The 23,109-nt window shown below is 34.1% G+C and overlaps 3 protein-coding genes across 3 annotated transcripts; all 3 read right to left on the reverse strand.

Annotated features, from left to right (window-relative positions):
• Positions 1-2,328: 2,328 nt before the first annotated feature.
• Positions 2,329-6,298, reverse strand: LOC112012853 (ubiquitin domain-containing protein DSK2a). Its single transcript, XM_065781670.1, is given in 9 exon segments — positions 2,329-2,675; positions 2,754-2,843; positions 2,952-2,980; positions 3,572-3,630; positions 3,910-4,023; positions 4,114-4,322; positions 4,581-4,793; positions 4,796-5,177; positions 6,293-6,298. Coding segments are annotated over 9 exon segments (1,251 nt in total). The 3' UTR covers positions 2,329-2,526.
• A 682-nt stretch (positions 6,299-6,980) lies between these two features.
• Positions 6,981-7,922, reverse strand: LOC112012858 (zinc finger protein ZAT3). Its single transcript, XM_024045234.2, is given in 3 exon segments — positions 6,981-7,237; positions 7,240-7,694; positions 7,696-7,922. Coding segments are annotated over 3 exon segments (777 nt in total). The 5' UTR covers positions 7,842-7,922; the 3' UTR covers positions 6,981-7,061.
• A 4,048-nt stretch (positions 7,923-11,970) lies between these two features.
• Positions 11,971-12,956, reverse strand: LOC112012862 (uncharacterized). The gene is made up of 2 exons (XM_065781687.1): positions 12,213-12,956; positions 11,971-12,107 (listed from the first exon to the last, which is right to left on the reverse strand). Exons 1-2 carry the CDS (start codon positions 12,910-12,912, stop codon positions 11,986-11,988), a joined length of 822 nt encoding a protein of 273 aa, XP_065637759.1. The 5' UTR covers positions 12,913-12,956; the 3' UTR covers positions 11,971-11,985.
• Positions 12,957-23,109: the final 10,153 nt, after the last annotated feature.

Genomic DNA, 23,109 nt, shown 5'->3' on the forward strand with positions numbered 1-23,109 from the left:
TTTTTTTTTTTTTTTTTTGTTGAGAAACAAAGTGTTTATAGAAATTTAATCTAGTATGTATAAGATAAAAGATGGAAACCACGCCAAAGGCCTTGTAGCTAAATTGGCACATCTCCATGTACAAAGTGCTTGGAGGTTTAGGAAGGAAATGGTTCGAGCTGCGGGATTAGCAGCATATTGTAATTATTTCTCAAAAAAAAAAATGGAAAACCACATGTATTGTACTAAAACTTGAAAGGTATGATCATTAACTGCCATATAATATTTGTAGTAATTGGAATTCCCTCAATATTCTCCCATGTATACAATTACAATTAAAATAATAGAATTTAAAAAATAAAAGATATAAAGCAACACATTTTGTTGTTTTGTTCGAATCTATGCAGGTCTTTTAACTTCAAATATGGCAGTATGAAATGCCAAATATGGAAAGATAATTTTGGACTCTCTCTCTCTCCATAATTTTTACTTGTAGTGGATGAAATCCTAAACTCACCTTTGAAATTTGTGGACTAGAAAATTTGATATCCATCCATGTTTTATTATTATTATTATTATTATTACTTTCCAAATTCCTCCATTGCTAATTTGTCACGGGAGAGTCCCAAATTCATCAAGTTCTAAAAAAAAAAAAAAAATATATATATATATATATATATAGCATTAGGAGGATCCTCAAACAAAACAAAATAAAGTCAATTCATTTGAGAACACCCTCTCTTGGCAAAAGCATTAGCACACTTGTTGGATTCTCTAAAGATATTGACTTCACAGCTATGGAAAGCTTGGTTGATATTCCTGCAATATGTATATTACTCTAAATCAGTATATTAGTTGAGTGCTCATTTTTTTAAAGCAAAACAAGCTCTTGTGCATCCAATTTCTCAAAAGATGGGTAATTCCTAGTTCTCTAGCCTGACCAAGGCCATCTCTTAAGGCCCAAATTTAGGCAAGCATTCTAGTTTGCTCTGCCAATGGACCTTGAAAAGCCCTTTACACAATTGCCATTGTTATCACAAATAATCCCCCCACTACTAGCAAGGCCTTGTTTCCCACAAAAGATCCCTCAGTATTTAATTTGAACCAACCCGTTAGGTGACTTATGCCACTTAACATGGATTGTTGATCTTAGCGAGAGGGGCAAGAGAGGTTGATAGAATGGCAGACATTTCCACAGCCTTACTTGAACAATGCTAATGGCGCCAAAGGTTTAGTGCGTTTTGTTGCTGAATACAATTTAATGGTAAGATCTGATACCCTGAGGCCTTAGCCTAGGTGGCATAGACCAGTCTTGATCCCTCATTAGGCTTAACACTAGTAAGGAAAAATTCATCCTGCTATCACCTATATATTAGTGATTAGGAATTCACATTTTAGAAGTACTAACTGAATTTGACCAAGGCGATTTGAGTCTCTTAACACCTTAGGAAAGACAAGTACTGACTTTGCATGCCAGACTGATCTTGGGTTGAAATCAAGACACATAAAAGGACAGGGTTTCATAAAATTAGGAAAATCGTAAAGATCTTGACTAGGAAGATTTGACCTAATACACCAGATCCATGAAGAAAACATCCTTATTTCTTGGAAATATCTACTTATAAGTAGAGCCAATTATGGTCTCATTAGGGCAAAACATTCCAAATTGGCAAACATGTGCTAAGCACAACAAGATAAGGCCAATCAAATGAGACCAACTCAAGTTTAGTTCACCTATTCTTAGACAAGTGTCATTTTGAAATTGGTGTTCCAATCAAGCTAGAATCTGTCTCCTGCCTCAATTATCATGCCTCACTCAACTGTTTTAACCTAATAGTCTCAGTCATTCCGCACAATCTTCTTACCCTCCTCAATAAATACTTTTCTCATGATAATCGTAAATTTACACCGAAGCAAGACATTAGGTTGACTTAAAATTCCATTGATTGGATTAATAATGATTTCCTATTAGGAGCTAAAATTCTCCATCGGTGTTTTCCACCAAATACTCTCTTATCTTTTTCCCCTCCCCCTTGTTTCCAAGTGAAATTTTCAACATATTTAAACAGAAAACCTATGACCGATTGATTGATGGATTTCAATGAGATAATTGATCCTTTATGGGACATCAAGCAGAGAAAAAAAAATTTAACCTTTGTTGGACATAGAAAGAGACAGCAATCTCTTTGCAACAACTGTTTCCTTTTTCCTAGATCATCGGGTTTTGTGAGCATTACACAAATAAAATCCAAAAGATTGCAGATATGATAAGAATAGTATCATAAAAAAAAAAAAAAAAAAACAAACATATTGAAAATATGTATGTACATGAGAGAAAGGGCACCAAAATAATCGGGTAATGCGCGTGATTATACCCACAAGCTGAAAGCTCTATCACAGCGTGTCCTGGCTTATTAACACGCCCAAAATGAAATGTTCGTCTGTGCACATTGTATGCCTTTAAAAGACACAGGTACAAATTTAACTATTCTTACATGTCCAAATGAGAATTCCCGAGTAAATATAAAAATGTAAACCCTAAGGAAGTTATTGCCCGGGATTCCCCAGAAGTCGCTCTACTGCAGCATGGACATTCCCAGACGTAGCACGCAGTGCCCTGATATTCTCTTGAGTATCAAAGAAACCCATTTCTTGAAGCTGTGAAAGCTGAGTTGCATACAGTTCTTCCGGAGGTACTACAAAAACAAATGACATATTTAGTGGCAACCTAACAGCTAGATTAAGTGAAAATGATATCAATTAAGAATTCTAACCATCAGGGTTATTTGGAACACTCAAGCTGCCAGCTCCAAGACCACCAAACATGTTCATCATCAACTCCAATGCAGCAGCATTAGGTGCTCCTGTAATGAACAAACATCAAATCTAATGAATCTAATTGAAAGGGAACGTAAGACAAAAGAATAATCATAATGAATATTCATTTCTAAAATCGTAGTCTTGTGAACTACCTGTATTCCCACCAGTCTGAGCTTGATCCCTGCAAGCAAGCAGCAAATGATTAAGGGTCAACAAATTGAATTTATAAATGCTGGTCAACAAAATGCAAATGAATCAATATGAAGAACACAAGTTAAAAACCATTTGGTGTATTTCTCTTTCACAGATGATATGTTGACAAGACAAGGAGAAATTGGCACTTTAATCCATAATTTAAAAAAAGTAACAATTCATCAAAATTGAAGGATAATGAATCTTTTACACCAAGTATTTTAAACAATGGTGTGTTTGACAAGCCATGGAGAAATTGAATCAGTCCATAGTGATGTAAATAGAGTAGTGGCAATATGATCAATATAAAATGGCCATATATCCAAAATTTGTCTTTCACAAGAAATATTCAAAAAATAATACTCATTTAGAGGCTTATTATCAAGGGGCATAAACCATTTGCCATGTATATTGATTCATTCAATTTCTAGCAAGCAATTACAACCTAGGAAACAACTCTGACAACTCATCAGGTAATTGCACCGGCACACAAACTAGATGATCTTATTACAACCTAGCAGCAAGCAAACTAATGGCACCAATCCCAAATCTTAATCAAGCAAGACACATCCACACTTACTGGGTTGATTGCCGTTGATTGAGCTGAGACAGAAGTGACTGCTGTAAAGCTAGCATTTGCTGCAAGAGGAAACAGAGAAAGGAGCCAAAGAAACATCAAGCATGTGTGAATCACAATTAAATTTCTTGGTAAAAATGTTACAAGCATGATCACTAAATTCAATCAACCACAATATTCTCACTGGCCAAATCATGTTATAAAAGTAAAATGTAAGATTTTTTCACCTTGACAAGAATTGAAACTCAATGTCAATATCAACTAGTTCAAACGAACATGCACTCAAGCATGTATGTCACTTTCTCCACACACAAATTGAGACCATGTGTAAAAAGTCATACCTGCATTGTCTCAGGGTTAGTTAACTGACGTAGAAGATCTGGATTTTGCATCATTTCTCTTAATTGAGGATTTGTATCAACCATGCCACGCAGTTGAGGGTTGAGACTGAGAATCTAAAAAAGAGAGATTATTTAACCCATGAAAGATCCCAACTCACAAAAAATAATTTATTGAGCTAAAGGTAATTTTCCCAGTCGTAGTACCTGATTCATGTATTGGGGATTGGAGAGCAAGCTTTGCATCATCTGTGATACAGCTGGATTTTGCATAAATTGATTGAGTAGGGCAGAATCTGGGATACCATTAAACATTTGTTCCATCTCGGGGAGACCAAGCCCTCCAAGACCAGCAATACCAGGTGCCCTTGCATCCCCAGCAGGATTTGGCCTTGTAGTTGTTGTCTGAGTACCTCCTAACATTTTGTATAAAAAGACATGAGAAATATAATTAGCAGCATTTAAAATTAACAAATTCTAATAAAATCACAAGAGGCTAATCTATATATCTAGACTAATACCAACTACAGTAAAACTCAAGATAGTTAAGACATGCATGAGAGTTATTCAGGGAATTATGTCTTCTTTACACATTATTACATGTGTGTGTGTGTGTGTGGATACCAAAGCTGGACCATAAGTGCTTTGAAAGAGTTAAGAAGGGTAAAGCTTACCACCAGTATTGTTCCAAGGGTTTGGAAGTGGGTTTGTATTTGGAGAAGTAAGTCCTGTAGTGGTTTCAGAACCAGTAGTTGAAGGATTATTTGACCCGTCCCTCACTTGTGTCCCACCTTGGTTCCCCAATAGTGCTGCAAATGGGTTTGAACCCAAATCATTTCCAGCAGTTCCACCCATTGTTGTAGCATTCAGAAATGGTTCCTGAACATTTCATACATGCGTCTAAGCATGTTAAATCCCTCAGGGGAAGCTTCAATGTTGCTCATTGCCCTGTCTGTGTTTCGCATCATCTCACGCATGAGCTCGGGGTTCCTTGCAGCTTCTATAGTCTGTCGGAGAATACCGGGGTCATTAAGCACATGAGCAAGCTCTGGATTCCGGTCAATGATATCACGCATCTGAGGATTGCTCATAATCAAGCTGCGCATTAATTCAGGGTTGTTCATTAAGCTCTGAATGGCAGGCATGCTCATAATTTCCCTCATCATATTTGGGTTCTGAGTCAGTTGTTGCTGCACTTGTTCAAATTCTGGCAGCCCAAAAAAAAAAAAAAAAAGAAAAAAAGAAAAGAAAGAAAAAAAGAAGATTTGAACCTAGAACTTCATAAATCACATAATGCTTAAAAATTCTGTATGATAACTTCTAGTGCTGACCCTTGAAATTTGGGATAAGTTTAATTTTAGTATTCAAAGTTTAAAAAATTCATATTTGCTCCTTGAAATTTCAAAAGAAAAAATTTTATCCCTTCATTTATGGGGCTATTTACAATTTTGGTATCTTAAATACGGAATTGGTTGATTTCGCTCCCTTAAAAATTGTATTTGGTTCAAATTTGTTATATAAAAAATGGGATGCTTTAGCATCCCATTAATTCATGTAAACAGAAAAATAAATGGAAGAACCAAATTGTTTCATTTTTGAATTTTAATTTTAAGAGACCAAAATCAAGGACAAAAGGTATAATTTACCCAAATTTAGTATAATAACATTTCCTCAACTGGTCATGACTAGTATAAAATTTTCATGGGCCTACTTTGTCATGCTCATAGAAGTTCAGGACTAAAATGTATGTAACGCAAATATTGGGGGCCAATTTATAATATTAAAGAAATTTAGGATCATCCCAAATTTTCTAAATGTATAAAACCAGGGGCAAAATTATAAATTCCCATATAATTAGAGCGAAAGCTTTTAGCTTTGAAACCCGTTTCTCTCTCTCTCACACACAGAGAGCGCTTGCAATGAGCTAAGGTAACAATGCTATTCCCTCTCTGCTTTGATTCGAGAACTAGTTGAATCTTAGTCTTTTTTTCTTGCTAAAGGTTCACTTCGTTGAATTGTTTGTTTCATTTTGTTGTATGCATATTTGGGTGTTTTTGGTGGAGAAAGGTTTCAAATCTTGATTGCTTGTGAATCTCTATGTGGGAAACTTTGTTTTTCAAATTTACTTTAATGGGTATTGTTTATTTTGTGGTTTTGGTAGAACCCATGTTGCAAAATTGGAAATTTTTTGGTTAATCAAGTGTTGAAAAGTGTTTCTGCATTGTTGTCTTGAGTTTGCTGAAAGATGAAGAAGAAAGTGAATTATGCATGAATGAAGCAAATTATAGGGCTTATTTATTGGTCATTCAATTGGTGCTTCCTTGAAAATTGTATGCATTGGTGGACTGGAGGGTTTAACGGTTTCAATTGGCAGGTGCTACAGTACTTTCATGCTATTGATTTTGTGGATATGAGTAATAAAATTTTTGTGTTGCATTTTCACTTTATTATGTAGAACTTAATGTTCACACTGGGAAAAAAATAAAAAATAACGATAATATATTGGTCAGTGCATGCTTAGCATATGCCAGTTAGTGTGTTTCTTTAATTGTAATTACCAATATCTTAATTATTTATAGGTACAATTATCTTGAGCTGACTGTGAGGAATAACTCAGGGTCAAAGATGTATTCAGTCCTTTCTATTTTTTTTTTTAAGAAAGTCATAGATGTGTGAAGAGGGAAAGTTATTTGACTATTCTTTATGAAATCAAGTTGATGCACTGGTTAATTGAGAACTAGAAGTATATTGGTATTATTGCCATAACTGGATTTTCTTGTGGATATGTATTGGAGAAATTCGTATCATGTTTAAATTCCAACTCCAAAATGTTACATTGCCCACATAGGAAAGAAGCGTCTTGAGGAATTCTTTTGAGTATTATCAAAATAAGACTTCTATACCATTATACAGCACAGCTTTGAGCTGTTCCTGTGTAAACGTTCTTAAATAGCTGTCCTTGCAAGTGAATGACCAAAGCTGCCACTATATGTCATAAACAAATCTTAATTTGCTAAGAAAATAAGCATAGGTTTTTTTTTTTTTTTTTTGTTGGGGGGGGGGGGGGGATAAACTATCAGTTAAGCAGAAATAGAAACCCAATTGCTAAAAAAAAAGAAAAAAGAATCTAGCTTTATATTTATCTAAAACTTCTTTCACATTCCCAACCTTAAATCCAAAGTCAATCCTGAAGTAGCAGTATAAGAAGATGAAGACCCATCTTCCATCGGTGCAGGCATATTCAAGTCCAAACCACAAGTAGTAACCCCTTCTTCTCCTTTCTCCCAGTGACACCTCTTATGTCCACCCAAAGCTTGACCACTTGAAAAAACCTCAAACAAATGCTACACTTGTGCCCACCCAAAACCATTAACATCTTCTCCTCCTCCAAAGCAGCCCCAATGTCCCTTTCATTATTATCACCATGCTGGTCTTGAATATTATCAAACTCATCACCATCACTAGCACAACTCCTTGTTATTGCAAAACAACCCTTCACATTCTTATGACTAGCCCTGTGCCCTCCCAATGCCTGGTGCGACCCAAACACCTTCTTACAACTCGAACACTCGAACCGGCACCCCACAGATTCCCGAAAAAACCCATCAAACTCCGCTTGATCAATTATACTTCTCTCGCTAGCCCTCTCAACCCCGCTGGCCAGCATTAACAAACACGAAGCAATCTCGTGATCCTCTTCACTCACCACCGGTGCCATAACCGCCGCCAGCGGCACGGCCACTTGCTGCCCGGAAGGCGAGCCGGGTCGCCGGACATTTGGCGGGGGTTAATACCCGCCATTGCCGCTCCGGGTGGCAGCGCATGTGTCCGAACAACGCCTTCCACGACCAGAACTTCTTCCCGCACTCGCTACACGGCCGAGTGATCTTCGGCGCACCCGGGTCCGGCTTCTTGCTGTACTTCGGCTTCCCCATGCCACCACTGCTCGAACCCGTCGACTTGTCATCAATTCTGATCAGCTTTGTACGCTTCTTTCTGGGTTTCTGCCGGGGCTTCTCGGGACCACAGCAACTTCGAGAGACGGAGGAGAAGGCGAGAACTGGAGATCGGAGCCGGTAGTAGCAGTAATGGTGGTCATCATATAAGAGGAGTTTCTGAGAAGAAAAGGAGAAGGAAAAAAAAAAAAGTGAGAAAAGGGGAGGTGGGTTTGTATTTGTAAGATGGACAGTTACTAGGGTTTGTGAGAGAGACAGAGACAGAGACAGACAGAGAGAGAGAGAGTTTTGAATATGGGCGGTTATTTTCAGTTGGGAAGTGACGAGGGGTGGTTATATATTGTGTTAGTGTGAAATTACTAGGATGTCCTGTTGTTTAAGGTTTGTGAGGGGTGAAATGGTGATTTTGTGAATGGATATACTTGGGGCCGAAGGAATATATGTACGGAAGAGTTGAAAGTTGAAACGTGGTCACTACTCTCACTCTCACTACTACAACTACTAGTGTGTACTACTTCTGATCAGTGGTTTTCGGGGATTAACTAACTGTTTTCCCTTTGTTTATGCTTAATTGCCTTAATTATAAACACTTTCAGCTTAATGTGAGGCCCTAGTTGGGTGGCTAGGATGAAGTAATTTCACTGAATTTGTGATACCCACTAGAGTCATGAACTACTAGCTTTGTGCTTCCACTAATTAGCTCTCTTGTTTGTTACTCTTTTTTTTTTTGGGAAAGAAGAAAGATAGCTAGATCTCTTGTTTATTATTTGAGAAACATTTTAATTGAACAAAAAAAAAAACCCCATTTAGGTGTTAAACATTTTCACTTGTTACTTGTGCATCCAATAATTAGCTCTCTTGTATATTACTCGTTTTTTTTTTTTTTTCTTTTTTTTTTTGGGAAATAAGAAAAAAAAAATACTCATTTAGGTGTTAAACATGACATTTGGTGAGAGCATTCACATCAAATGTGCTAAAATATAACTAAAATGTTATTTTAGCACTCCAAAACACTAAAACTCCACCATATCAAAAGTGTCAAACTTATAATTTTTTAACACCTGGTTACAGTAAACTGCTAGTTAGATGGTAAACACCAAAAAGTTATTTAAATGAAAGTTAGAGAGAGGGACCTAAGTGGTAAAAGAAAGAATAAAAAAAAGAATATTTAAATAAAGTAGTAAAAGAATAAAGTATTTGATATTGGGTGCATTGTAAAATTATGTGTTAAAATGGATAAAGTAACTTTTAGATATTAAAAGTCAATGTGAATGTTGTAGTTAAGTTTTTGAGCACAAAATAGTATTATATGAATTATAAGCAATGTAAATGATTTAATATGATTGGCACCCATTAGAGTCACAACACAACTTGCAAATTACAATCTAGTGCATCCACTATATTATACTATTTAATAATTATTACTTAATTATTACTAGTGTACGAAAAATTATTAGGTACTTCCTGAGTACCATAAATACGTACTCCCTCTTCTCACATAAATGGTGGGTCCCACTAATTAAATTCATGGTGGGACCCACCATTTATGTGAGAGGAGGGAGTACGCATTTATGGTACTCCAGGAGTACCTAATAATTTTCCTAGTGTACTACTACTAGTCAGTGGTTTTCGGGGATTAACTAACTGCTCCTTTGTTTCCACTTAATTGCCTTAATTATATTTAGCATGTTGGTATTAAACACTTTCAGCTTAATGAGGCCCTAGTTAGGTGGCTAAGATGAAGTAATTTCACTGAATTTGTGATACCCACTAGAGTCACAAACTACTAGCTTTGTGCTTCCACTAATTAGCTCTCTTGTTTGTTACTCTTTTTTGGAAAGAAGAAAAATAGCTTGGTCTCTTGTGTTATGAACTTATATTTACTTGAGCAACATTTTATTGAAAAAAGAAAAAACCATTTAGGTGTTAAACATGATATTTTGGTGAGAGTATTCACATCAAAAGTGCTAAAATGCTATTTCAGCATCCACAGCACTAAAATTTCACTATATCAAATGTGTCAAACTTATAATTTTTAACACATAATTATAGTAAATTGTGTTCTCTAACAATTGACAGTATATTGTGAAGTGTTAAAAAAAATAAAATAACTTTTTGAGTGGTTAAATTTTTTAGCACATTTGATGTGAATGTTTTTTGTTAAGCTTTTAAGCACAAAATAGTATTATATGAATTATAAGTAGAATGCATATAAACTAATATGACTGGCATCCATTAGAATCAAAACAACCACAACTTGCAAATTACAATATAGTGTATCCACTATTAATCTATTTGTTTATTACTTAGTACTCTTTTGAGAGAGCTTATTTAAATATATTTCTTGAAATTAATAAATAAATCCGAAAAAGTGTTGTACAACAATATTTAACAAAAATGAAATTTCAAGAAATTATACATAAGTCAAATGAGTTAAATATATAAATGAAAAAAAAAAAAAAAAAAAAAAAAGACGTAACAAACAAAACTTTCGAGCAAAGTTTTATTTCATAGGATTTCATTGATGTAAATATGAATCATGACTTCTGAGTGGAATTTGTAGTGTTTTTGTGTTAGAAGCTAGAACCTCATTCTCTCACTTGTGTGTGTGTGTGTGTGTGTGTGTGTGTGTTTTTTTTTTTTTTTTTTCATCCAATATGGGTTAGAATAAAAAATTATTTGGATCTTTTCTTTCAACCCAACAAATTTTAGTATGTATTGGATGCTAATGGTTGAAGTGAACTATCTGAAAATAAAATGAATTATGGGAGTGTGTTAACCTCAAAAAATAAAAAATAAAATTTAGGTGTTAAACATGACAGCAGTATAAGTTAAGCTTTTTAGCACACAATTATACGGTATGAAGTATAAAATCAGAAAGTAAGTGAATTTATGATTTCATTTCTAAGATGGGCTCTGGAAGATTCAAAGACCAATAAAAGGTGACAGAGTTGTTTGTAACAAGAAAGCTGGCTGGGTAATTTGATTGCAATTTTATAACTCACTGGGCATGAATTCTTCAGCCCAAACAAGTCCAATGTATTTTGCCTGGACATAATAATAAGGAAAAACATACAAGTAGCGTTTGCTGTTTCTGGTACTAGAAGAATTATCCAAGGCATCGGTCTACAAGAACCACACATCTGCAGACCCTACATGTTATGACACATTGGTTGCACACAATAGTAACTAATTAGTGCATCTCGCAAAGAATTTTGTAATTCAATTAACGCTTTCCGGCATTTCCAACATAGAAAATTTTATATATATAAAATCTTGATACCCACAATAAATGTTTTCCACCTCTAAGACCAAAAAAAAAGATGTGAACTTCCACCTGCCTGTTGTTGCAGCCATAACACGTGCTAGCTAACTCTCAAATTGCTTCTACATTGCCCTATTACCAAATGCAGATCACCTTGCAAACCTATAGTCCTAAGTTTGACCCTTCAATGTTTGATTAAAGCCTTAAATGACTTCATTTAGAAAATGCAAAAAAAAAAAAAAAAAAAAAAATGACATGCAAATTAGGAAATAACGGAGAGCGACTTAGAATAAAATAGAATAGAGGAAAAGAACCATATGGTGACCCAATCTAATTGTCGAGATCCATAGCCTATCCCAATTTTGGAACTATAGCTTTGTTGTTGTTGTTCTAAGAAAATACAAAAATACCAAAGAATAAGTGATATGGATAACTAGATACCACCCACACTCACAAAAGAAATGCAAAAAAAAATTACCTTTTNTGATGCTTAAATAACTCGAGTGGATTCTAAACTATCAGTGATTATAAAAGAAGTCAGATGATAATTCTGCAAATCAATAACTTTGGTAGCACCCCAAATGCCTTCATTTAACAAATCATCAAGTATTGATCAAGGAAGCAGCAGGAGAATTTTCACGGTATTTAAATGGGCATCAAAGCATGTCAAAGTTCACAAATGTAAATTGTAAAGTTTCAAAATGAGAAGTTTTGTGAACAACTTACTAGAAGTGAAACAAGAGATCAAATACGAATCCAAAACAATAATCGGATTATCTATCCAAAAATAAAATTTGAATGCAAGATAAATCATCCAAAGATACTTTTTCCAATTTAGGAAGATTCTATTTAAGCCGTTTAAAGTAAAAGGCAGGAAAAGCCACAATTCATATTACCTTCCTCTAGTGAAAGCTGAATCGATCTCTTTTCCAAATCAACAGCACGTCTGCTAGAGCTTTCGGCAGAGAGCGAGCGAAGAACTAACAGAATCACATAAATCAAACACCAAAAGGTTACCGTTAGAATTTTAAGTAGTGGCAAAATAATGCATGTTAAGTTTACTTATTTGACATAGAAGGGCTTACGCTGGAGATAATTCTCTTGATCTGCTTCGTCCAATTTTCTTAATAACATCTGCAGTATGTGAAATCGGTCTTCCCACTGTAGATTCTTCGATCCCTTTGGATTACTCAACGAAGGGCCAGCAGAAGCTACAGGATGATAATTGGATTCTGCTGGTGCTGGCCTTATACCAGGCTTTCCAAGAAGTTGAGGAACTGAAGGTTTTCCAGATGAGCTTATAGAAGCTGCCATTGGAAAAGGTGCAAATGCGGGAAAGCAAGAATCTTTTGGCTCCTTCACCTGGGAGTTGGGTTGGGTGGTCTCATCCTGATGACCAAGTTGCCTTGACTGTGGGCAATCAGCAGTAATGTTTGTGCTATCACAAGTGCTACTCTTGCCTGATTCTGCTTCAGATTTTCTACGGACATAAACAAGATGCCCATTACTGCTTTGAGAATGGGGGTGAGGGGGACTCACAGGGTGTTCTGGTGAGGCTCTCTTGGCACCAGAAGCTTTAGTGGCATCACTAACTGGACTTTTATCCTTCAAAAGTGGAGAGTTTCCAATAGAGTTGGGCACCATAATTCTGTTATCATTCTGCAAATCTCTCAACACTGTCTTCTTTACAGAAACCGGCAGTTGCTTATCATGAGTAGGCAAATCATTTTCACTGTTTCCCATCCCATATTCGCTGAATTTAGACTCTATTGTTTGTTGAACCATCTGAGTCAACTAAACTTCCAATGAAAAAAATTAGGAATTCAGAATTACAGAATCAGACATTTACAAAACAACAGAAGATAACTTATATGAAATACAAGCCACAGCTTGGAAACCCGTACATCTCCTCGATATCAGTCCCAGTGTAAAATGAGTACCATTTAAAACAAATGCTACTACGACAAGGCTCGGCAGATAAAGATCTCACAACGTTGACAAGATAAAGTGTATATTCTTGCATTCTATTTAGGATCACAGAACATTGACAAGATTCCATGTTCAAGAAACAAACATATGAATAGCTTCTAACAAAAGCTCAAATAAGAAGACACACTGACTGCATTAATGAAACCAACAAAAATGAAACACGCACATATTTCCAAATAAATTGAAAACAAAAACAGGATACGCAAATAAGACACTAAATACTAAACAGCAAGTTACTGTCTTTGACATGAAATGTTTTGGGATAATTATTTTTTATTTTTTGGTAAATATGTTTGGAATAATTATAAGAACTTGTACAATTAGATATACATAAGAAGATCATGTTTTATTAACAAAGCAAAAGAAAAAAAGAAAGATGAGACATTTCAACTTTTAAGCTTATGTTCCACAAGCAGAAATGTTTAAGCTAGAGTCTAAGGCCTAACACATGAAATGTACACCTCACACTCTAAATGTATAAGATGGTGGATTTTCACAAACCACAACTTAATGGATTCAGTCAACGTTGATAACCGACAAAAGTAGATAACGGTTGAATCAAGTTCAACCACCTACACTCACTAGGATAAACCATAGACCAATTAAGCTTCTACATCATTTTGAGTTATTTAAGCCATGAAAAAACTGGAAGAATAAATGGTAACTAAAAGAAACAACCAGCAAATAACTTAATCAAACACTAATGGAAGCATATTAGTTGGTGAAAATTGAAGAATTGACACTGGTTATGGAGGATAAAAACTGGTAATCTAGTCAAAATTCAACGAAGATTAATTGGAGTTTCTCAAGATTCTGACTACATCTAAGGAAACCCGCTCAATGATAGGGGTACGGGTAGCCCTTATTTGTGAAAAGATGAGAGAGAGTCGCTTGAGATGGTTTGGTCATTTTCAAAGGAGAGCGATTAATGCACCGGTAAGAAAGCGTGACATGATCCAAGTTCAGGGAGCAAATTAAGGTAGATCAAGACCCAAAGAAAATTAGTAGAAGTAATAAAAAATGACTTTATCAATTAAGGAAATAACAGATAATATGATTCCAAATAGAATAAAATGGAGGAAAAGAACACGTGGCTGACCCTAACTAATTTGTTGAGGATCCATAGCCCTATTGTTGTTGTTGTTGTTGTTGTTGTTGTTGTTGTGACTACATCTAGTGCCATTAAGACAGTGTTATCATTTTGGCAGGGATTATGAGCTAGTTATCATCGCAAAAAGGGTTAAATCTTATGTTAAATTGGCATTGTGTACCCATTTTTAGTATACACGACATATATTAAAATCACCGTGCAAATTGTTTTCAAATAAAATAAAGGACAGAAAATAAATTATAAGCAATATTTAATTTCACAAAACTCATCTCTTATTAAATATAGGAATAGGAACAAGACAAACATGGCTTTTAAAACGAATGGGTTTAAAGATTTATTTCAGTTATTTGCACTCATTACACTGATAGAGACAAACCCTACACAATTACAAATTAAACTAAAGGTGGGTATTTCATCATTAGGAACTATTCAAAATAACCACAACATGACTTCATCCTAAAACCTTCTAGTCCTTTGCCATCATTCTGTCCTCTTTCTCTTCACATCATAACCCATTTACTAGGTTTAGTTTTTTTTTTTTTTTTTAGTATATTCTATCGTGGTATATTTTGTAACAATTGATATGTGACTTTGATGGAAAAGTTGTACTTTGTTGTCTCCACAATTAGGAGACAAACAGTTTGTGTTTGATAGACAACATGGAAAAACACTAACTTCTCACTAGTAATAAATTTACAAAGGTTGTTAAATCGAGGTTGGTGAATCTTTCTTTGTTTTTCATGTGCTTTGATTGGGTATGCAGAGACCAATGGTGTTTGATGTAATAAATGGCTTTGACAGGTCTTATTATCACGTACTGAAATGGCAATGATTTGTCATTATTTAGAAATAGGTTTTGGTGCCCTTTCTCATGGGGATTGTCCAGAACTACACAACATATTATTACTCTGATCAACATGGTCTTTATTCATCTTAACTTACACCATTATGTGAATGTTCCATTTGGTGTGGATTTTGGATTTGCAACTATTGGAAAGTGGTTTAGCATTTGAATAGTTCAGCAGTCAAGGCCTGATTGAATATGATACTTGGCTCTCAGTTCATTTGTTGGATTTTGAGTTCCAACTACTACTTTTGGGTCCATCTTTTGGAATTAGAGCTATAAATTTACAGATCTAGTCCACTAAGTAGTGACTAGTGGGTCCCTTTTGACATTGGATTGTGGTATCCATCTCATGGATTTTGAGTTCAAACTATATGTAATGTAGTCTAACATTTGTTTGGTTTAGTTGTCAGGTCCAGTAGTGTAACAGTAATAAGCAGCTATATGATCCATCTCATGGATCTTGAGTCAGTCATGTAAATGGATTTGATCACTAGTTAGGTCCCTTATGTCTGATATTGTTATGCTACTATCTGGCCCATCTCCTGGATATTGAGCAAAAAGCCATGTGAATGTAGTGCAACTGTTTGATGAGTTTAGTAGTGAGGCCTTAACTTCATGGGGGGAAAATAGTAGCAAATGTTTTGTAGTGAGAGTTGCTGATTAGACTGCAATTTGAAACATCAGGTATAGATTTGTGATACTAAAATGTTGAACCAATGCTGCTTGATTAATCCAACCGAATTGTTTACTGGTTCAAACTAAAATTTAGATAACAACAATAAAATAGAAAATCAGAATCTAGTACGTTCATTGTCTTTTTGTTTTTGAAAAACAGAATCAGTGCTTTCTTTACTTCCTACTCCCTTTACACACAAATTTTTTTTTTTTTTTGATGAATACACACTAAATCTTTATTGAAGAATATTTGGTCACCATCATAACTAGAGAACTTTGAGGTAGAGTTATTTGTCACAATTAAGGAGAACCTGAGAGGTTTTATAGCCTTGGGAATGGAGCTTGCAAGCATCATCTGTTAAAATAGGCTATTCATATTTTCCAGCAATTCTTGTTGCAACTACAGAATATTTTTAGCAATTCTTTGTCAACCATCTCAGTACAATTAAAATTAAGAGATGGTAGGATACACTAGTGTAATTTAACGTACCTACAGATTGACCTTTCTAACAATGGATGAACAAGTGACATTGAAGTGACAAAATTTGTCAATAAATCTTTCAATTTTGTTATCCACATGGCAGGGGCAGAGTTACCATGCACTGCATATTTCTGAATAACACACTCTTTGGATCTCTTCAGTAAATACTTATCCCAGAACAAAAGTGAAGTTGAAAATTTTCTATTTAAAACAAGTTTTAGCAGACACTGGTAAATCAACATTGATATTATCTTAGTAAGTAACCAAATGTCACATCAGCTATATGTAAGTAAACCACTTAAAAAGACAACGACCTCAGACCCACAAAAGATTTTTTATTCAGATAAAGGGATAAGGGTAGAGAATAATATTGGCATAAAATGGTGTCCGGGTGAGGATAGGTCTGTTTCATTTTATGCAACTTCTGTTCCAATTTAATATTACAAATTATGAATACATGGCTAAGACCAAATCCTTTATGCCCTCCTCACTGATTATATTTTTTTTCTATGCCACTCGTGTAGAAAACACTGAACCGTTCCACAAATCTCTTATGAGTTATATAATGAGCTATTAAGAACATAGGATACTTTTAACACTTTAGTGGTACCCCATATATTCAACTGACTTTCCCACCATACATAACTTTAGAATTCAAGAAACAGTTATGAACTTATTATAGAGTTTTATATTAAAGAGAAAATCAGGATGACCTTGACGATCTAAGTAAATCATTTTCAATGAACTCAGCAACATGACTTTTATAGTGCCTTGTCTACTTTATATGAATTTTTCCCATCAAAAACCGAATCAAATGTGGTAAAGAAGTCAAGTCACCCATCATCAGGTCATACGTTTTGCACTAGCGCTACTATTTTACAAATTACTTTAATTAGTCTATGCTTTGAAAGAATCTACCTCATAAATTCATAATTTGATTCTTAATAGCCATTGTGTGGGAAGTTTTGGTCAGATCCTGTGTGTGTTCTGTGAAAAAGGAAAAAAGAAATTTATAATGCTGATATTGGCAAGGAACGTCATTCATTCTACTTTTAGTTTCTCTCTTGATATAAAATAAATTCTTCTCTTCCTTCTCTAATCATTAAGCCCATCATTCTCTTTGGTTCAGAGAATGTTGATAGTCTGTTTCCACCAGTGTCTCTAATTTATACCAACTATCCTCCCTTAAAGAGCAGGCTTAATATTTGTTGTATCTGTACCATTTAGGTGGATCATTTATATTAGTTTAATTTCTTTAAGCTTCAAAAGTATCTTTAGAACTTTCTAATATCCTTAAATATAGTTAACAGTTACAGTTGATCTGTTCAAAGGCATTGCATGCTTTGAGAGGATCATCCCTTTAATATATCTCTAATCTTGGGTAAGCTGCTGTACACATAAGCGTGCACTTATGGTATTAGTTGAACCAACTGTGACATTTAATACATAAGATGTTTATATGATGCTAAATATCCTAAAATAGCACTACCTATTTTTAAGACCTAATCCTGCATCACTAAGGGACTGATAGCCTATTTCCAACAGTTCTCTCTAACTAGAAATTGAATTCTGAAACTGATTTCAATTTACTTTAGCTAAAGAGATGATCCCCAAGTAAAAATTATGCTTTGTATTTTATACTTTTCTTCATGTAAACTGGTTTTCCAATTAAACTTCCATCATTACTCTATAGCATCCCTTGATATCATAGGCCAAGAGCCTTGTAGACTTGCAGTTCATTAGCATTTTCCGATTCTTCAGTGGAGAGAACCTGGGTTCTAATCACCCTTTTCCTCAACAGTTCTCTCTAACTAGAAATTGAATTCTGAAACTGATTTCAATTTACTTTAGCTAAAGAGATGATCCCCAAGTAAAAATTATGCTTTGTATTTTATACTTTTCTTCATGTAAACTGGTTTTCCAATTAAACTTCCATCATTACTCTATAGCATCCCTTGATATCATAGGCCAAGAGCCTTGTAGACTTGCAGTTCATTAGCATTTTCCGATTCTTCAGTGGAGAGAACCTGGGTTCTAATCACCCTTTTCCCCTCTTCTTGTAAGAAAAAAAAAAAAAAATCCCTTGATATGACAGACAACTTGAATGGTAGGTGTTGAATTGACAAAAAGTATTTCCAATCAAATTGCCAATAGCATCCTTTGTATCATAGAAATCTTGCCTGGTTTATGAAGCACCAACAGACCAACATGCATCAGAAGCTTCCATCTTAACAACTCATATATATGAGGTTCACAAGTATAATGGCCTCATTGACCATACAGTAGAGACATATTGTGATGAACATGCTTTAATTTTAGCCCTTCTTTAGCACATAACTTCTTAGAGTACGCTTTAGGGGACAGAACAACAGGATTGGAGGTCATTCTGATCTGATTCTGACATGAAAGTTCTAAATCAGATCTTGTTTGGAGAGAAAGTCAAAGAATCTTCTCCATTTGCATATTTTATATCAAGTTCACTGCAATCAGAATTTTCCTGGTTTTTTGCCTAGATTTAATTAGTCCATGTGATCTCCTTGAAAAGAATCTGGTCTTTGAGGCATATCCATTTGCTTCCGATATTTATATATATATATTTAATAACAATTGGTCCAAAATAATTGAGATCTAGACTTTGGATGTTTCACTGATTTGTAATCATCATTCCAATAAATTTCTACTGTTCTTAGTCATATATTTATCTTACAAGCTCCTACTTTGACAATGATTTAATTTATGCCTATGAATGCCATGTGCAACATATAGGAACCATTTAATTTTCTTGGGACATTTAAATGCACCCATCCATCATACCTTGCTAGGTAAGGAGTAAACATTTCAATTAATTTAGAGGTACCTTGACTTGGTGGTTAGCCTATTGAAATATGTTTGTTAGACTATATGTTCATTGGTACATTGCTTTCATGTAGATGAAATAATTAGTTAACTTAGTGGAGGGATCAAGAATGTTAGAATCTCACAAAGCATCCATTTCAAAAGAAGACTTCCATAGTTTGGTCTCTCTCCTTTAGATATAATAAATAAAAATCATCCGTCTACTTTAAGTGTTTCGCTTTATACTTCAACAATTACAATTTGCCACACGTCTTTCTTCATCCCTCTTATAAATTAACCAAAATTTTTATGATAAATATTCAAACACATTACATACTACATACAATTGTTGGAGTATGAAGTCTATCATTAAGAATGGAACAAAAGATTTAATTTTTATTTTCTAATCCTCCTATTTGCTATTAGGGTAAGAGAATTCCTAACCCAAAATTAAAAATTTGTTCATTCATTTTAAAATGCCACCATCTAACTAACTATAAGGAGTACACATTTGCCACCACGTGGCTCATCCTAGTGAAGTCTACCGAGCTAAAAACCCTGCAACTTGAATAAATATTTTATGACCAAAAGAGAAAAAAAAAAATATAGAAAAAAATAAAAAGAAATCTTGAATCCACTACAGATCAAATCTAGTTTTATAGTTTATCTACTTGTTCCCAACCAAACTAAGATAATTAAACTCCATTAATAATTTATTTCTTAATTAGTATGATATAGAAGTTGAAGGATCTCACTGCAAATATAAAATTAAGTGTGCATGAATCTAGCTAATGAATCCGCATGGTATCTCTTACATCTATTCTATTGGATTTTGTAAACCTCACCCTTGACCATGTAATCAATATATATCTAAAAATTGAAGTGTAACATTTTTTTGTTGCTATGCTCCAGTTAAGGAGAAATTATAAGATTCACATGGTGGACAAGTAATGTGGTCCACCATTCCACTAAAAAATTGTCACTTATTTAAAATTGTTAGTTAGAAAAATTTTTTAAACAGAAATTAATTACTGACTCAGCAATTTTAAACAAGTGAAAGTTTTTTAGTGAAATGGTGAACAAGTGATGTGGTCCACCAGAAGACTCTATAATTTATCCCAGTTAAGTCACATTAACACCACATCATCATTTATTTTCTTTTTTTAATTTTTAATTTTTAATTTTTTTATTTACCAATTGATATTTATTGATTATCTCTTTAAATTTAGGTGTTACTATATTTCCAGCTTTACTATGTGTCTCTTCATTAGCCCAGACTCTTCAGATGCCATTATTATATGAAATTCTGATAATTACTCTAATAATTACTAGTAGATTGCAAACCTCACCTCCTCACCTTTTTTTTTTCTTCATAAATTTTCAATTGTTTTCCGTTATTATATGGAATTTTGATAGTCATTGGTAGATTGCAACCTCCTCAACTCCTCACCTCCTTTCTTTTTTTTCTTTATAAATTTTCAATTGTTTTTTCTCCACAAATTGATCAGTATGGCCTACAATGGGATAGTTTCTTGAGTGTTTTTCTAGTTCTTTTGGTCATGGCTCAAGTCCATTGCCAAAACCCAATTAAATGAGTGCAAGAGAAGAGAGTGACTCTAGAGCCTATCAACGAAACTGAAGCATATGAGAGGCGAACATTAGTAGCTCATGTCCAAAGGATATGAACTCAAACTAAGTTTTGTTATTTTTATTATTCTTATTTTTATTTGTTAATTTCCATCTCATAACTAGAAAAAAAAAATGTAATTCAATTTTGGGATTTTATGATGAACGAGTTTGAGTTTTCATGGTCTCAAAAATATTCAAATATATCTTTAGCTTTTTCAAAATATATTTCAATAGGGCATTTGATCATGTTTGTTATAAATTGCTTTGTAGTTGCCCTTCTCAAGACTGCAGGAATGTTACTCTCAGTATGTTTGCTATTATGTTTTTCTAATTGAGAATTAATTTCAATGTGATGTTTTCATTTCGGTTTTTGTTTTTCTCTAAGAATTGAGTTAGAGAAACAAGTAAAAAAAAAATCTTTTTTATCAATGATTCGAGGATCTCAACTTTGATTTGAATGAACTTTGCCAGGTCTATGGTAAATAAATGACTATCTACTACCTCCAATTTGTGAAATGGGTACATAGACTAGAAATGGGTTTCAATTTTTGGGGTTCTCTTGCTGTATATTTCTTTGTAGGTGTAGTGATTTTGGTGTTTGAATTTGGGTCCTATTTTGTTATGGTATTGTGCTTGGAAATATTAGTAGAGCAATCTGCCTGTTTAGAATAATTTAGTTGGTCGATTGGTATTGTGGTTTCTATCAAGGACTCATGGAGATTCTCAAATGATTCAATTTTGTGCACATATAGTGCTTGTACTTAGATATTTATTTGCTACCGAGCTTAAGGATGCCTTTAGAGATAAAATAATGAGTGTTGGTGATCTCATTCTACATATGTATTAATTAAGTAAAAATGCAAAACTGACCCTCTAACTTTCACTGTTTTTCATTTCAGTCCTCTAACTTTCATTTTTGTCAATTCAGTCCTCTAACTTTCAATTTTTTGTCACTTCAAGGTTCTGTTACAACTCAGTTAGTGTTGCCGTCAGAACCACTAAAACGACGCCGTTTTGCTTGAGTTTTTTTTTATTTTTATTATATATATATATATATATATATATACATATATATATATATATATATTTCAGAATTAAAAGAAAATAAGAAAATTTTGAAAAAAGAAAAAGAAAAAAGAAAACATTAGGGGAACAATGACGTCGTCGTTCCCCTTCCCTGAAATCTAAACGAATTGTAGTTTGAAAATTTTGGAATGAGAGAGATATGTGTGTTTTGCGAATTTGCAGTAAGTACTCGATGCAGCTTAATGCATCTTGGATCAAAGTTCTTCAAGCTTAAGACGATGTCGTTAATGCTATGAAAGACGTCGCTGCCAAGGAGCTTTTGAATGTGAGCAGCGATCACCATGTGTATAAGAGGCTTCTTAAAGATCTAATTGTTTAGGTCAGTAATTCTGTTCGATTTGAAAAAAAAAAAAAAAATCCTATTAATGCCAATGTAATTTTAAGTATATGTTGTCGGGGGTCAGGACAAGATCCGTCCCTTGTGGAGGCACTACTTTTAGAACACACAGGGTCTTATATTTGTGGTGGATAGCAATGACAGACAGAAACAGAGATCTCAATGACAGACGGGAATAGTGAAAGTTAGAGGGTCAGTTTTGCATTTTTGCCTATTAATTGTTAAGTTTATATGTATCTTCCTAAAACTGCTCAAGTAACTACATATTCTGGGGTTGGGAAGAACATTGGGGGAAAGAAAAATGAAATTCTGTTTGATTAAAGAAAATGTAAGAAAATAGAAAGGAAAAATAAATAAAGGAAAAAAAATTGGTACATAAAAAAAATATTTTTAAAAGCTAATGTGGCATTTTCTACCATCTAAGCGTTGATAGGGCATAGCAGTTAATACAATCTAATAATTTCCCATAGCCATTTAAAGTTAATGACCTAGAATGCTAATAGCCATCTTCTCCAAGGCAAAAACAATTGGCTGAGTTCAACAAGTTTGCCACCAACTTTGACCACAATGTCATGGCAATACAAGTGACTCAGTTATAATTTGTATACTCACTATTTTGATTTTCTATAAAAATTCAGAACATTGATAAAATGAATGTAATGACAAGTGGGTGATTTATATATGGACACATTGATGAATGTGTGTAGTGGACATGGGTGGAATCAATGGCACATTATTGTTTGACAATTTGGTTTTTGATGGAAATTGGTATAAGTGAGGGTCTATTAACTAAATTTGATCATTTTGCTGAAGTAAGGTTTGTTTAAAAAATATTTTATTTATTTACCTTATTGTAAATAAGTTTTGGTAAATAATGATTCTAACCTATTAAACCTTTCCTTATCCAAAAAAAAAAAAAAAACCTATTAAACCTTACTTTATTTATTTATTTATTTTTTTGGTTTTATCCTTTTCTGTTGGCAACTAACTAG

This window comes from Quercus suber, unplaced genomic scaffold (genome assembly GCF_002906115.3).
Source record: "Quercus suber isolate HL8 unplaced genomic scaffold, Cork oak 2.0 scaffold_275, whole genome shotgun sequence".
NCBI classification, from domain to species: Eukaryota; Viridiplantae; Streptophyta; class Magnoliopsida; order Fagales; family Fagaceae; genus Quercus; species Quercus suber.